This window comes from Ananas comosus, linkage group 6, assembly GCF_001540865.1.
Source record: "Ananas comosus cultivar F153 linkage group 6, ASM154086v1, whole genome shotgun sequence".
In the NCBI taxonomy this organism is placed as follows: domain Eukaryota; kingdom Viridiplantae; phylum Streptophyta; class Magnoliopsida; order Poales; family Bromeliaceae; genus Ananas; species Ananas comosus.
The window spans coordinates 5,885,224-5,900,932 of NC_033626.1; the positions used below are offsets into that span (position 1 = coordinate 5,885,224).

Below are 15,709 nucleotides of genomic sequence, written 5' to 3' on the forward strand. Positions count from 1 at the left end.
AGCTGAGCCCGGGCGAGTTCGGGTTGCTCCAGCGCAGCTGCCGCCGCCTTCGCCTCCTGCCGCCGGCCAATGCGAGCGACAACCTCCCCACACCGGCCGCACCCACCTGCTATCGACGCACCCACCGCCGAGCCGTCGACGGCCGTGTCCTAGCTCCCCCCTGCTCGGTAAGCCAATTTAGTGTTGTTTGTGCACTATTTTGGGGTTGTTTGCATTGTTTCGGCAATTCGAGGCCACCTTGATGCCTCCAGAAATAAGCACGATGATCCTTGATCAGTGCTGATCATCGTACTCATCTCCCTTAGGGTTAGCGAGCCCCTGGTTTGTGGAATAAGCACGACTTAAGTTCAGTGCGCGTAGTTCGCTGAACTTTAGGTCGCTCCCGCGCTCTCTACAGTGAGCCGCTGTGCTCTAGACCATGAGCACAGCCTCTGGCATGTCGAGACCTGTCAGCACGTGTCATGGCTGACCTCAAAATCCCTCGGTTTACAATATCGAGTGGTAAACCCCGAAAATCATATAAAATAATGTGATTTTAAGCATTAGCAGGGGCTTTTATGCAATTGTACACTTTGTGGCTACTGTGGGCAGTATGTGTGGGTGGCCGGTGATCTATGGTTTGATTGTCCAAAGTCCGAGGCCTTTGCGGAAATCGAATATCGATTTCTGGTGTATTTTTCAGCAAAATTCGTCGACAGAACGCGGTTTCGGTTCGGATTCCTCCCGACGATGTTCGAGTATACTATACTTAGTCATTGAGCCTTGTTGGCTGGTCACTAATGTCGTTTCGGGGGTTCGAAGATAACGGGTGAGCGACGGTGGGTTCTAGTGTCAAAAACGACACTTTCGGGAACCCGGATCGGAACGGTTATTTGACGATGATTGTTTCGATGTGATTCTTCGTGTTTGCTGCCAGGACACCTTTATTACGGTGTTTTTTGGCAGCGGGTGACTCATGGCACGAGTCGGTGAGCCCCGGGACACTTCGTAGGTCTCGGCGGAGTCTCGGTGCGATTTTTGGGACTTCCGGCGAGTTACGGTAATCGATTTTGGGAAACCGATTTTTGTGGGATCATGTGTGGGGTTGTGAGTTTAGTGGTTCTTATTTGCGGGTTAGATACTAATCTGATGGACCCTCCGTAGGTTCGTTTGACGATCTTCCACAGTCGGGAGACAGGTGCGATATTCATATAGATGGGTACTTCGATCCGAAGTCGGTAAAGTAGTGCATGCTTGGTGATGTTCTCTCAACCCTCTCTTTATTGCCTTTCATATCATGTTATTCTAGCACCCTTTGACTTCTTACTTATTGCTCTACTTGGTTACGGTTACTTTCTGTATTTATCATCATGATCTATAAGTAGAGCGGATTATCTGTGGTGACCTATTCGGTCGGTTCTGTGACTTTTGTAATTGATGATCTATACGGTCGGCATACCTTGAGGGGTAGGATTGTCGACTAGTTGCCGACGGTTGGCTATTGAGCATATCAGCATCGATCGCCACTGCTCATAAGCATTTCACGTACACCAGCGGTTTGGCCACCGCAGCAGTATACTTTTTCGAAAAAGTGGTTGGGAGTGCCAGCACGTAAGCCCAGGAGCTTATGCTAGGGTTATATGTAGGTTAGAGCGATGGTGGCACAGGCTTGAGGTCTTTGGACCGACATGGCGATTACTGGATTGGATATTTTGGGACTGATCATCCAGTTGATGCATTCATATACAGTAGCGGTAGTTGCATTCTATATCCTGCTTTCCTATTGACATTGCTACTGTATTATTGTTCATAGATATCTTTGGTGATCAGTGAGTACGCTCGCCTTCGTCGGTTTGTGGGTACCCACTGGGAGACCTTCGTTGGTTTCTCACCCCCCCCCCCTCCAACCCCCAAATTTTAGGTGATGTTGCTAGTCCGAGTCGGGACAAGGCGTGAGGCGCGTACCTAGCGGTCGATAGAGTTTCCGGCCCGGTGACATTCGGTTTAGACTCTACCATCTTTTCATGAATAAATGAATTAGACTTTTATGGTTCAGTTTACTTTACTTTATTTGAATATATCGGCTTTATGATGTTAAATAAAATATTTGTGGTTTTCATGTGAATTTATGGAAATGGTTTTCTACTCTTCGTGGTAGCGTATATTTTTTAAAGGAAAACATTTTCGTATGGAAAACGGTTTTAAAAAAGATTTTTCGCTTTTCATAATTCTATTATTTTAAAATGAGTTTCCGGGTGGAAAACGTTTTAAATTAATAGATGTGGATTTAGGAATGAAACATTATAATCTTATGAGTGATGGAATATGGATCGTGATATTATGATGTGGTGAATTATATGGTTTGTATTCGTCTGCGGTTGTATCTTGTACTTGTGCGATACTGTGCAAATATATGGGAGACTCTGTCCGTGTGAATAACGGGTTTTCTGTATTTGTGGCGGGTATGGCATCCCATGGGGTCAAGGATTTAAAAAAAAAAAAAAAAATTGCGCACTTTCGCTTTTATTCTTAATCTTCAAGGGGGGTGGTGACAACTCAATTCTGTTTTAAAGGCATAAATATTGTAGAAATCCTTTGCTTTCTCCGCATTAGGAAAAATTGATAGACTTTATAGGTATGTAAAAAACAAAACCGAAAATAAATACATACCAAAATTCAGGATCAAAACAAAAAATATAAGATAACTCACAGAGAGCCATAGGGAAAAAATTCCTGATCAATCTTGCGGAAGCGTGAAGTCCGGCTATGGTCTGAAAGTCACGAACCGAACTTGGGTGATTTGGTTTCTCCCCGTCTCAGGCACTCTACCGTATGGTGTGGAACCGATGGTAATTCTTCACCAGAATGCGTATGAGAAGGTGGCAGGACCAATACCCCTTTATATAGAGTCCAGATCGACTTTCCATCAAAGTCTGATTAGGATTCTATTTAAATCTGAAATAGATAGGATAGGGATAAAATATACCATATCAGGTAGTTCTAAATCTGTTAGGATTGACCTTTATCTATAGCAAATCCTAAATTAAATATGATTAATTGGGCCACAATATATGGAAATCCTAACAAAAATTTGACCCAAAAATGGCTCATCGATTGCAGATTCTTCTTAGCTCATTTCTTCTAAATATCCCTGTTGATTTCTCAAATTTTATTAAGAATCATTTTCTCTTTCCCCCCTAATGTTGACTCCTAGTAAAGTATCATCACCAAGTATATCTACCTCATCATTAGTAGCCTCTAAATTAGAAGAACCAATTATAGATGCACCTTCCCCTTTATGAGAGGTCGGCCTTGAAATTTTCATTGATATAATGATCTACAAATATATATATATAGAGAGAGAGAGAGAGCGCTAGGCTTCTATACTTTCGAAAGTATGGAGGCCTCCGTACTTGTAAGTTATTTTCGATGATGAGACATCCGATTCGACGATCGGTTCCGTTAGACATGATGTACGCTATTGGAACTATCTAGAAACCAAATTTCATAATTTTTTGGCTTTGTTTATCTAGTGAATGAGTAGCCTCAAAATGAACGGCTAAAAATAAAAATCTCATAAAAAATAATAATAAAGAACTCAAATTTCAAATCGAAAGTATTGATTGTGCTATTGATGTTAACTATAATTTTTTATTAAATTTTTATGTAATTTGGATATTTCTATACCGTTGAACTAAAAAACATGCCACGTTGGCTATTAAAATAGTCATTTGTGGGACCTTTTGATTGCTTGGTAAATGATGTCAAAAAATTCTAAAATTTGATTTTTAGATAGTTCCAAAAGAATAGATTATATGAAACGTAGCCGATTGTCGAATTGGATGTCCTATCATCAAAAATAATTTATAAGTACGGAGGTTTCCGTACTTTCGAAAGTATAGGAGACGTGCTATATATATTTATATGTGTGTGTGCGCGCGCGCACAAAGAATTACCATACAACTTTGTAGATGTTAATAAATCTAGTTTTCTCATTTGAAATAACAAAGACTTGAAGTGAAAAAAAAAAGGCTGATTTTTAATAGATTTTTTACTCTATTTCCAATGTAAAGAATCGGTGAAAATACGAAGAGAAGAAAATAGGAAATCAAATTTCGATATTCAAAAAATGAAATGATCATCTAAGAATTCACAAGAAACAAATAGAAATTAATATATTGGTAATATCAAGAACGAAAGTTGAAGAATATAAGACATGTTTCAAATAATATCTTGATTTTCTCAGCAAAAGGAGAGGAAAGAAGGACTAAAGTACTCTGCTTCTTAATTGAAAGATGAAAAAAAATTAATTTACATAAAATTTGGCAAAAAAGCCAAAAAAAAAATCAAGCTGACTAGATTTGTCATAAAAGAAGTTCCATGGAAATTGAAAAACAAAGAAAAGTCACCAAGTAAATTTGAATGTTTGATTCGAGCAAAGAAGAAAGAGGCTTCAGAGCACGTCCGAAGAAAGAGGCTTCAGAGCACGTCCGAGTACTCAATCTGAGTGACGATGTTGGTTGCGATGGAAGAGGAAGATTAGAAGAGGAAGAAGAGGGAAATGAGGTAGGAAGATGAAGATGGGTTTTTGCTCTGAGCAAAAAATAGGGGATGGGCTTTAGAAGGTGTTGGTCCCGGAGAAGAAGGTTTCAGAGAAAAGAACTTAGGGTTTTTCCTCTGAGCAAAAATGGGTGATGGAAATATATATTTTTTCCTTAGCTTCACGCTTACCCCTCTCCATTAACGGACGTGCTGCATGCAACTTTAGTTTGTTTCTAAATTGCACTGAAGTAAGATCCTTTGTATTTTGTTGTAACCTTCTTACACTTAGTTACTAAAACACCATTTGGAATTACGAGGATTATACTATGTGAGGTGATAAAGTATGATAAAAAACTTACATTTATCACAAATTAGTCGAAAATAAAAATGCATATCTTCATATGATTTAGTCTCAATTCTATTTTACACGTTAAATAAATCTCAGTATCAAACGGGCCTTCTATTAATTACGTTGGACAGCAAAGCCCACCAAATCAGTGTATTACTATGAGAGGTCCATAAGTCGGTTTAATACTAATCCATAACATTTAATTATGATAATAATATAAAGGTTAAGTAACAAACAGAATGGTGGGATAAGGTTGGGGCCCTGCTACAGTGAGTGTCTTTTATGCAAAATGTTTGAAGTAAAAAAAAAAAAATAAATTCTCATTCTGAAAACTCAGTTTGGGAGCAGAGCCAAACATTCATTTAATTTTACGAAATCAAACTTCAAAATCAAATTATGCAAACGCATACTTTAAATAGCGAAGGTTTTAATAGTACACAAAAAAGGGGTACAGCCCTCGGATTATTCCGCCAGAGTTTAACGCGCGCCCTAAGTAAGAAAATAAAAGGAAAAAAAGGTCCACCGGTCGAATCTACAACGGACGGTCAGGATCCGATCCTTCCAGTCCACCCTCCAATCCAGCGCCGTTGCTATGGTGCGCCTCCTCCTTCCCCTCCTCGACCTTCACCTTGGCGCCGCAGCAGCAGCTCCTCTTATCCTGCGCCGCCGCCGCCGCCGCCGCCGCCGACGTCGTCGTCGTCGTCGTGCTCATCCGAGCGTGTATGAATTCGGCGTTCTCCTTCCACACCTCGCCGTCTTCGTAGACCTCCTTCTTCCACACGGGCACGGACGCCTTCACCTCGTCGATCAGGAACCTGCAGGCCTCGAGCGCGTCGGCGCGGTGCGCAGCGGAGGCAGCGACGAGGACGCTCGCCTCGCCCACCGGCACCACTCCGAGGCGGTGCGCCACGGCCACGCGGCGGAGGCTCCACGCGGCGCGCGCGTCGGCGCATGCGGCGCGGAGGCGGCGGAGCGCCATGGGAACGTAGGCCTCGTACCGGAGCTCCACCACGCGCCGCCCCTCGAACGTGTCGCGCGTCGTCCCCTCGAACGTCGCGATCGCCCCCGCCGCCGGGTCGCGCACGTGGTCCACGTACCGCCGGACCTCGATCGGCGCCTCCACGATCTCGATCAGATCCTCCTCCGCCGCCGCCGCCATGGTGAGGGAGAGAGGAGACGGCGGAGATAAAGAAAGTGGTTGAGAAAGAAACAGAGGTTAGAATTTAGAAAGGGTCGAGATTGCTCTTGTGTTGCGGACGCAGTGACACAATCAAATATGATTCATCCCTTCCATCTGTGTTGGGCCGGTCCGGCTTCTTTATTTACTAGTGGAGGCTCGTGCTTTCGCGGCGAGAAATTTATATTCCTAAAATTTAAAATTTATAATTTAAAAATATTAATTTTAAAAAAATATTTTATCTTAATTTAGTTAGTATACTTTGAATATATAATTTTATACAGAGTTTTGTTGAATACTAATTTTTTTATATTCTAAACTTTTATATGCANCACAATTCTTAAGTCTGTGATAAAATTCCTAAGCCAAATAGCCTGTAATGTGGTCTCATAACATGCAATATGATCCAAAGTTCCCTTCAAATACCTCATAACCTTCTTAGTAGCCTTCCAATGCTTCATATCTGGATTACTTTGATATCTGCCAAGTAATCCAACGGCAAAATCAATATTCGGATGTGTGCACAGTTGTGCATACACAAGACTATCAACTGTAGAGGTATAGGCTATGTTTTTCATCTGTTCAATTTCTAATTGGTTCCAAGGACACTGAAAAGTATTAAGCTTATCCCCTTTCTGGACAGGAGCAACACTGGGCTCATATGCAATAGCCCAAAATCATTACTGGCAAGTAAAATATCATCAATATAAAGGACTAAGAAAATTATTTTACTCCCACTAACCTTTAGATAAATACATTGATCAACAATATTTTCCTTAAAACCAAAAGTCAAAAAAGTTTGTTTAAATTTTAAATACCATTGTCGGGAGGCCTGCTTTAGTCCATATATTGATTTCTTTAATTTGCATACCAAATGCTCCTTTCCCTTTTGCGAGAATCCTTCAGGTTGATTCATATACACATCTTCTTAGAGATCCCCATTTAAAAAAAAACAGTTTTGACATCCATCTGGTATAGCTCGAAATCAAAATGAGCAACCAGAGCCATAATAATACGGAAAAATTCCTTTCTAGATACTGAAGAGAAAGTCTCTTTATAGTCAATACCTTCTTTCTAAGTGAACCATTTCGCCACAAGTCGGGCCTTATATCTCTCTATGTTACCTTTGGAGTCCCATTTAATTTTATAAACCCACTTGCATCCTACGGGTTTAACTCCTATAGGTAACTCAACAAGATCCCATACCTTATTGTGGTTCGTGGATTCAATCTCATCATTCATGGCATTGTACCATTCCGTAGAATTACTGCTATTTATGGCTTCGGAAAAATTAAGAGGATCATCTAAACTCTGACCATTCTCATAGAGATAGACAATATAATCACTGGATATAGCCGGTCTTTTTTGTCTTGAGGATCTTCTTAAATCTATCTGATTATCCACATGCACATCTTGATGTGAATTATTCACTTGTACATTTGATGTGAATTATCAATGATAGGTTCACAATGATTTTGTGGTTCCAAAACGACTTGTTGTTCTACTGGAATAGGAACCCTCAAATCGTGAAAAATAATAGTGGGTCTGTCATGTACAGAATTCGAATGCTCTTGAATTTCCTCAAATTCAATGAATCGAGGTTCAGAGCTCCCACTAATTGCACTATCCTCAATAAACCGAGCTGTTTTAGTTTCTGCAATCTTTATAGGAAGTGATAGACAGTAAAACTTATACCCCTTGGATCTTTCTGAATAACCAATAAAATATCCTTATATGGTTCTAGAATCCAATTTGTTTATTTGTGGATCATACAATTTGGCCTCAGCTTGATAACCCCATGTATGAAAATATCTTAAGCTGGGTTTCCTACCTGTCCAAAGCTCAAAAAGAGTCTTAGTGACAGCCTTAGTAGGGACCCGATTAAGAATATACAGGGCAATTTTGAGTGCCTCACTCCACAATGATATCGGAAGGGTAGAATTACTAATCATACTCCTGAGCATATCAATTAATGTGCGGTTCCTTCTTTCAGCAACACCATTCTGATCAGGTGTTCCTGGCATGGTGTACTGTGGAACAATTCCGCACTACTCCAGAAACTTAGCAAAAAGCCCAGGAATTTGACCTTTATCTGTTTGTCTACCAAAATATTCACCACCCCTATCTGATCTGATTACTTTTATCCTTTTCTCGAGTTGATACTCTACTTCAGCCTTATATGCCTTAAAGGCATCTAATGCTTTCGATTTTTTTTTTTTTTAATTAAGCAAGTAGAGATAGCCATATCGAGAGTAGTCATCAGTAAATGTGATAAAATATTTATGGCCAGTAATTGATAGAGGAAGAGGTCCGCATATACCGGTATGAATCAACTCTAATGTTCCATCACATCTTTTAGCAGCTTTAGAAGAGGTTTTGGTCTGCTTTCCCTTATGCAGTTGTTGAAGCATAAAAAAAAAAAAATAAATAAAAATAAAAGAGAAAAAAAAAGAGAAGGAGAGATGGTGTATGAGATGATCCATGCACTAGGTGCATGGATAAAATTTGAGTTCAAATTTTGAACCTGGTGCATAGGTTAATCCATACACCAGGTGCAGAGATATCAAAAGTGGGATGTTCTCGTAGGCATGAATGGATGTTACAAAAAGCAAGTTAGTCCTTTCCCTTTCATGTATTTGCAAGATNATATTTTATCTTAATTTAGTTAGTATACTTTGAATATATAATTTTATACAGAGTTTTGTTGAATACTAATTTTTTTATATTCTAAACTTTTATATGCATCTAATAACTTGCTATACTTTTGATTTTTTATTATAAATTCAGCTAGGTAATTCAAAATTCCATGATATTCTGAACATTATTGATTCGGCAGTAAAGTCAACTCGGATTGCAACGGTAAAATTTGAATCTTTTTGTATGTATCAAATATTTTAATATAAAACGTTTGTGTATGATGGGGAAAAGATATTATTTTATATGCTTTTATATGCATCGAATAACTCGCTGTAATTTTATTTTATTATTATGAATTTGTAATAAACTGATCCTATAGCAACCACTATATCAGTTTGGATGGCTATGGGAGATGATGTAAATTGGATACCTGATCCAATTGCTCTCCTGTGAAGCTGGATGATGCTGAGGATGAGTAGAATTGGAGATGATGGGAAGTGGCTCCACCTTCCAATTCAATTGGTCATCAGCTTGACGGGAATGAGATGAGTAGGATCCGGGGATAGAGAGGAGCTTGAGAGAAGAAGAGAGAGGAGTTCGAGTGGAGGAGAAGAAGGGGGATCGAGAGGAGAAGAAGAGAAGAGAGATAATTGGGGAAAAGGGATTTTATTCAATTCTCTGCTTGATTCATTACATTGTTAGCTTGCTATTTATACTCCACTCATTACAAGGACCAGATTGTAAGAGTTACAATGGACAGGGATATGAATGTAATTGTATTTAAACTACATGAGCCATAGTGGGTTCAATTCTGTCTCACGCTGGATCCCTCACTTGGGCCGGCCCACACATAGTTCAACCCGCATCCGAAGCTAAATGCGGGTTCGAGTCCTGTCGTCACAGTGAGGAGGTGCGAACCCGGCACCCGAACCGACCCTTCCCCATTGATCGCACCGCTGCGGCTTCGGAGGCGGATTGAGTGAGGCTACAGTGAGGAAGCACGAGCCCAAAACCCGAATAGCCTTCTTCTTTACCAAGCGTGTCGCCGCCATTGCTTCTCTTGCCATAGATCCTCTATTGTCTCCTCTGGTACCTCCATTTTCTCCTACTCCTACGCTTCTCCCCTCGCGGTCATGGTAGCACCATGACAATCCCTTCCCCTCAAAAACTTCCTTGTCCTCAAGGATCAACTCCGGGGAACTGGGACTTGAGGAATTGATAATCCTCCTAAGTCGCCGATTCCTCCGGCAAGTTGCTCCATTTGACGAGCACTTGAGTAGCAGCCTTGTTGCCCCGTCGAACCATCCGTCGGTCCAGAATGCTCTCTGGTTCCGCCAGTAGCTGTCCCTCTTCGCCGACCAATGGTACGGTAGGCGAAACAGGTCTCCCCGCTGTTGGACTCCTCTTGAGAAGGGACACGTGAAATACAGGATGAATTTTTGACCCTTCTGGGAGTCGTAAGCGGTAGGCGACCATTCCGGTTTTCTCTAAAACTTCGAATGGCCCGTAATATCTTGAGGTGAGTTTCACATTCTTTCTTATGGCGACTGTGAGCTGACAGTAGGGTTGCAATTTGAGATATACAAAGTCGCCAACTTGGAACTCGCGGTCGACCCTGCGTCGGTGAGCGAACTGCTTCATGCGGTTTTGAGCCAGTTGTAGATGCTCCTTGAACTCGCGGGTCAACCTTTCTCTTTCCTTTCCCCAATCCTGAAGTACTCCCACTGAGCTTCTAGATAGGTTGTCTGTCGTGTAGTTGGGTGGCGGTTTTTCGTAAAGAGCATGATAAGGAGTTGTTCCCAGGGAAGTATGATGGTTGGTATTATACCACCATTTTGCATGTGCCAGCCACTGATGCCATTTCCTCGGATGTTGGAAACATAGGCACCTGAGGTAGGTCTCCAAACACCTATTTAGTCGCTCAGTCTGCCCGTCTGTTTGGGGATGGTAAGCGGTGCTCATGTGCAGTTTGGTACCCAATAATCGGAATAGCTCTTGCCATAACTGACTTGTGAAAACCCGATCTCGATCTGAAACTATTATCTCTGGTAGCCCATGCAGACGGTAGATTGTATCAAAGAAAGCTCGGGCCACTTCTATGGTAGTATAAGAGTGAGTCAACGCAATGAAGTGTCCATATTTAGTCAATCTATCTACTACCACCAAAATCGAGTCTTTTCCGTCCGACTTGGGTAACCCTTCTATAAAGTCCATGCTGATCTCACTCCAGGTCCGTGTCGGAATGGGTAAAGGTTGAAGTAATCCAGCGTACTTAGAGTTGTCCGATTTGTTTTTAATGCAGACTTCGCACTCTTCTACCAACTTCTTCACATCCTCTCTTAACTTCGGCCAATAGAATACCTGCTTAATTCTCTTATAAGTATAGTGCCTTCCTGAATGACCTCCTAGAGGGGAATCATGCATTTCTTTTAAAATCTTTTTCTTCAACTTCTCATCACCTCCAATGTACAGTCGACCCTTGTATCTAATAAGTCCTTGCTGATAAGTGAAAGGTTGTTGATCTGTGGGTTGTATAATGAGACTGGCAGTTAACTTCTTGCAGTGGTCATCCTTTTCGTAGCTCTTGATCACTTCTGATACCCAATCGGGTAGAACTCTTGTGATTGCTTGTACTTCTCCTTCCTCAAACCCTCTCCTGGATAGCGCGTCGGCTGCTCGATTTTCTTTCCCCTTCCTGTATTGTATGACATAATCCAAGCCCATAAGCTTGAGCATCCCTTTTTGCTGGATCGCGGTGTTAATCTTTTGTTCCAGTAGAAATTTCAGGCTTTCATGGTCCGTCTTTATAATAAAGGGTTTTAAGCTGAGGTAATGGCGCCATTTCGTCATCGCCATTAAAATAGTAAGGAACTCCTTCTCATAAGTTGAGAGTCCCAGATTCTTCTTACTGATTGTTTTGCTCATATAGGCGATAGGTCTTCCCCCTTGTGCCAAAACTGCCCCGATTCCTTGGCCGCTAGCGTCAGCTTCCACTTCGAAGGGCTTTGAATAGTCGGGCATGGCTAGAACAGGGGCTTCCGTCATTGCTTTCTTTAACCCTTTGAATGCAAGGGTGGCTTCCTCGCTCCATTTAAAGCTACCCTTCTTCAAGAGCTCCGTGAGAGGCTTACTGATTACTCCATATCCTTTAACGAACTTCCTGTAATAGCCCGTAAGCCCTAAGAACCCTCTCAACTCCTTAATAGATCTGGGCAGTGGCCATTGGAGCATTGCTTCTATTTTGCTGGGATCAGTCGATACTCCTTTTCCGGTGAGGACATAGCCTAGATAATCAACCTGTCTTTGTCCAAAGAAACATTTGGATCGTTTGGCACATAATTGGTTAGTCCTGAGCACTCCCAACACTCGTTTTAAGTGTTCCGCGTGCTCCTCCAAAGTCTGACTATATATCAAAATATCATCAAAGAAAACTAAAATAAACCTCCTCAAAAACTGGTCAAAGATCTCATTCATTATGGCTTGGAACGTGGCCGACGCGTTAGTAAGTCCGAAGGGCATGACTCTGAACTCATAATGGCCGACATGTGTGCGGAAGGCTGTTTTCGATATGTCGTTTGGGTGCATTCGGATTTGATGATACCCTGACCTCAAATCAATCTTAGAGAAATATTTAGCCCCTCCCAGTTCGTCTAATAAGTCTTCGATAATTGGAATTGGGTATTTGTCCTTCACCGTGAGTTTATTCAATTGCCGATAGTCGACGCAAAACCTCCAGGTCCCGTCCTTCTTCCTGACCAAGAGAACAGGTGAGGCGTAGGGGCTATGGCTGGGTTGAATAATTCCTGTGTTCAGCATCTCTCGAATCTGCCTCTCCATCTCATTCTTTTGTTCAAAAGTGTATCTATAAGGTCTGATATTAACTGGTTGAGAATCAGGCAGCAGCGTTATTTTGTGATCCTGGTTTGTAGTCAGAGGCAACCCTTGAGGCTCTTGGAATATATCCCAATACTCTTGCAAAACCATTTGAATAGTCTCAGGTATGTGTTCCTCCTTCCCTTCCTCTGGAGGTATCCACTGTGCCACTGCATAGCAACTGCCCTCTTGAAGTTCATGCTGTAACTGTTTGGCTGTAATGTTTCGCAATCCTGCCTTGTAAGGCATCCCTTTTAAGTGGATTTTCTTGTCACCCTTTGTAATGATAACCGTGTTAATTTCATAATCGAAGGTGACTGGACCATGCACTCTCAACCAGTCAATCCCTAAGATCATGCTAGACCCTTCAAGCCGTATCACTCGCAGGTCTGCCGAATACTTTTCACTTTGCATTTCCCAGACATAATTGGTGCATTTGAGCTTACTCAACACCTTTTGACCATTAGCTACTGTTACCAAGAGTGGTGTAGTAGTTGCAATGTCAGCCTTGGTCTCTTTAGCTACCCCAATGTCAATAAAACTATGAGTGCTCCCAGTGTCCACAAGGATGGATAAAGTCTTACCCTTGTTCTCTCCTTGTATTTTTATGGTATCTTGGCTATCCTCAGCACTCAAGGCGTGAACTGATAACCCCAATTCTTCTTCTTCTTCAACTTCAATCCTCTTTTCTCCTTCTATCTCCTGCAAACTGATCTCATCATATACTTCTGTCACCCCTGGGTTTGCTTGTATGGCATTCATTGCTTGCGGCTTACAGGTATGGCCAAGACTGTACTTATCCCCACATTTGAAACAGAGACCAGCGGCTCTTCTCTGCTCGATTAATTGCCGGTTAGGGAATGCTTTCTCTGTAGTGAACTTGGGTTGGTTCCTGGCGGTGTCGGAGTACCTTCCAGATGTTGCCGAACCCATTCCCTTGTAGTTGCTTGGAGAATTGGTGATCCCTTGTAATCGAAGCATTTGTTTACTCTTTTTCATCATTGCTGCTATGGTCTGTTCTTGTAGTTTGGCTTGTTCGAATGCCTGAGTCAAGGTTCGTGGATATAACATCTTGACAGCAGATCTGATCTCATCTTTTAGTCCACTCAGGAAGCTCGAGAGGAAATAGTCCACGGAGAATTGAGAATCAGTAGTAAGCAGTCGTGCCTTTAAATCCTCAAATTGCTCTTGATACTCCTCCACTGTCCCTGTTTGCACCAGTTTGTTAAATTCCTCCACGACGTCCACCGATCCTCTCGTATCAAACCGCCTGCAGATTTCTTCGAAAAAATCTGCCCAATGGACCATCCGCTTTTCTGCTAAATACCCTTGAAACCAGGTATCAGCCTTATCATCCAAGTGCATGGCTACTAACTCCATTTTCTGATGTTCCTTAATACTATAGAATTCAAAATATCTCTCACACTTTCTCACCCAACTTCTCGGATTGTCATTCATGAATATAGGAAATTCTAACTTGGGAAATGGAAATTGGAACCCTGATCGATTTATGGTAGGTTGTATATGATTATCTTCCTTTGTGTGAGAAATAGGTGGGGTTGGCAATATACCTCGTTCATCTATACTAATTGAAGATGTAGCTCCTCTGATGGATGTAGTCTGTGGTATGTTCACCAATAGATCCATAATCTGTTCAAGCTTCTTTGAGGTGTTTGCAGAGTCCTTCTTCCAATCATCATAATGAGATTGTCCTTCCATACGTATCGCCTCCATACGACTTGTAAGTGATTCAAATTTCCTCTCAGTCCCTGCCGCTAACTCTTGCATTTGTTGCTCCAGTGCATGAACGTGTTCATCAAGCAACTTCAAACGGGTTCCTTCGGCCATTGTTTTGCTAATAAATTTGAACCGGTTACCTTTTGCAGACCCAATTTTGCTCAATCTCTGGCGGGATCCACCTGCAAGAAGGTTGCAGGCACCAGGTGGGAACTTCGAACCGATGGCGGGCGTTTAATTTCCCTGCCAATTCTGGGAGTTCAAGAACCGGAAAGGTTCTTACGGCGGCCCCCTTTGTCCAGGATCACCCAGAGGCGACCCTAGCAGCACGGGTAGCTGCGTCGACGTCGGATTCAACAGTTTGCAAAGCCGGAGTCCTTGCGACTGCGCCGTACCGATCCCTGGGATTGAAACCGCTCTGATACCAGATTGTAATAAACTGATCCTATAGCAACCACTATATCAGTTTGGATGGCTATGGGAGATGATGTAAATTGGATACCTGATCCAATTGCTCTCCTGTGAAGCTGGATGATGCTGAGGATGAGTAGAATTGGAGATGATGGGAAGTGGCTCCACCTTCCAATTCAATTGGTCATCAGCTTGACGGGAATGAGATGAGTAGGATCCGGGGATAGAGAGGAGCTTGAGAGAAGAAGAGAGAGGAGTTTGAGTGGAGGAGAAGAAGGGGGATCGAGAGGAGAAGAAGAGAAGAGAGATAATTGGGGAAAAGGGATTTTATTCAATTCTCTGCTTGATTCATTACATTGTTAGCTTGCTATTTATACTCCACTAATTACGAGGACCAGATTGTAAGAGCTACAATGGACAGGGATATGAATGTAATTGTATTTAAACTACATGAGCCATAGTGGGTTCAATTCTATCTCACGCTGGATCCCTCACTTGGGCCGGCCCACACATAGTTCAACCCGCATCCGAAGCTAAATGCGGGTTCGGGTCCCGTCGTCACAGTGAGGAGGTGCGAACCCGGCACCCGAACCGACCCTTCCCCATTGATCGCACCGCTGCGGCTTCGGAGGCGGATTGAGTGAGGCTACAGTGAGGAAGCGCGAGCCCAAAACCCGAATAGCCTTCTTCTTTACCAAGCGCGTCGCCGCCATTGCTTCTCTTGCCATTGATCCTCTATTGTCTCCTCTGGTACCTCCATTTTCTCCTACTCCTACGCTTCTCCCCTCGCGGTCATGGTAGCACCATGACAGAATTCAGGTAGGTAATTTGAAATTTCATAGTATTCTGAACATTATTGATTTGGTACTGAAGGTTCTTGCATGAGAACCCACGTATATATCAAATATTTTGAGATAGTTAAGCTGCGTTGTTGAGAGTAAGGAATTACACAGGAAGGTCTTTGTTGGCAAAGAATTTGTATATGATGGGAAAAAGATGTTATT

The 15,709-nt window shown here is 42.3% G+C and overlaps 1 protein-coding gene across 1 annotated transcript; it reads right to left on the bottom strand.

Annotated features, from left to right (window-relative positions):
* On the bottom strand, positions 5,253–6,268 carry LOC109711317 (molybdopterin synthase catalytic subunit). The gene has a single exon (XM_020234293.1). It carries the CDS (start codon positions 6,027–6,029, stop codon positions 5,403–5,405), a length of 627 nt encoding a protein of 208 aa, XP_020089882.1. The 5' UTR covers positions 6,030–6,268; the 3' UTR covers positions 5,253–5,402.

Excerpts from the sequence above, each read along its gene's own strand:
- LOC109711317 (XM_020234293.1), bottom strand. The coding sequence starts at position 6,029 with ATGGCGGCGGCGGCGGAGGAGGATCTGATCGAGATCGTGGAGGCGCCG.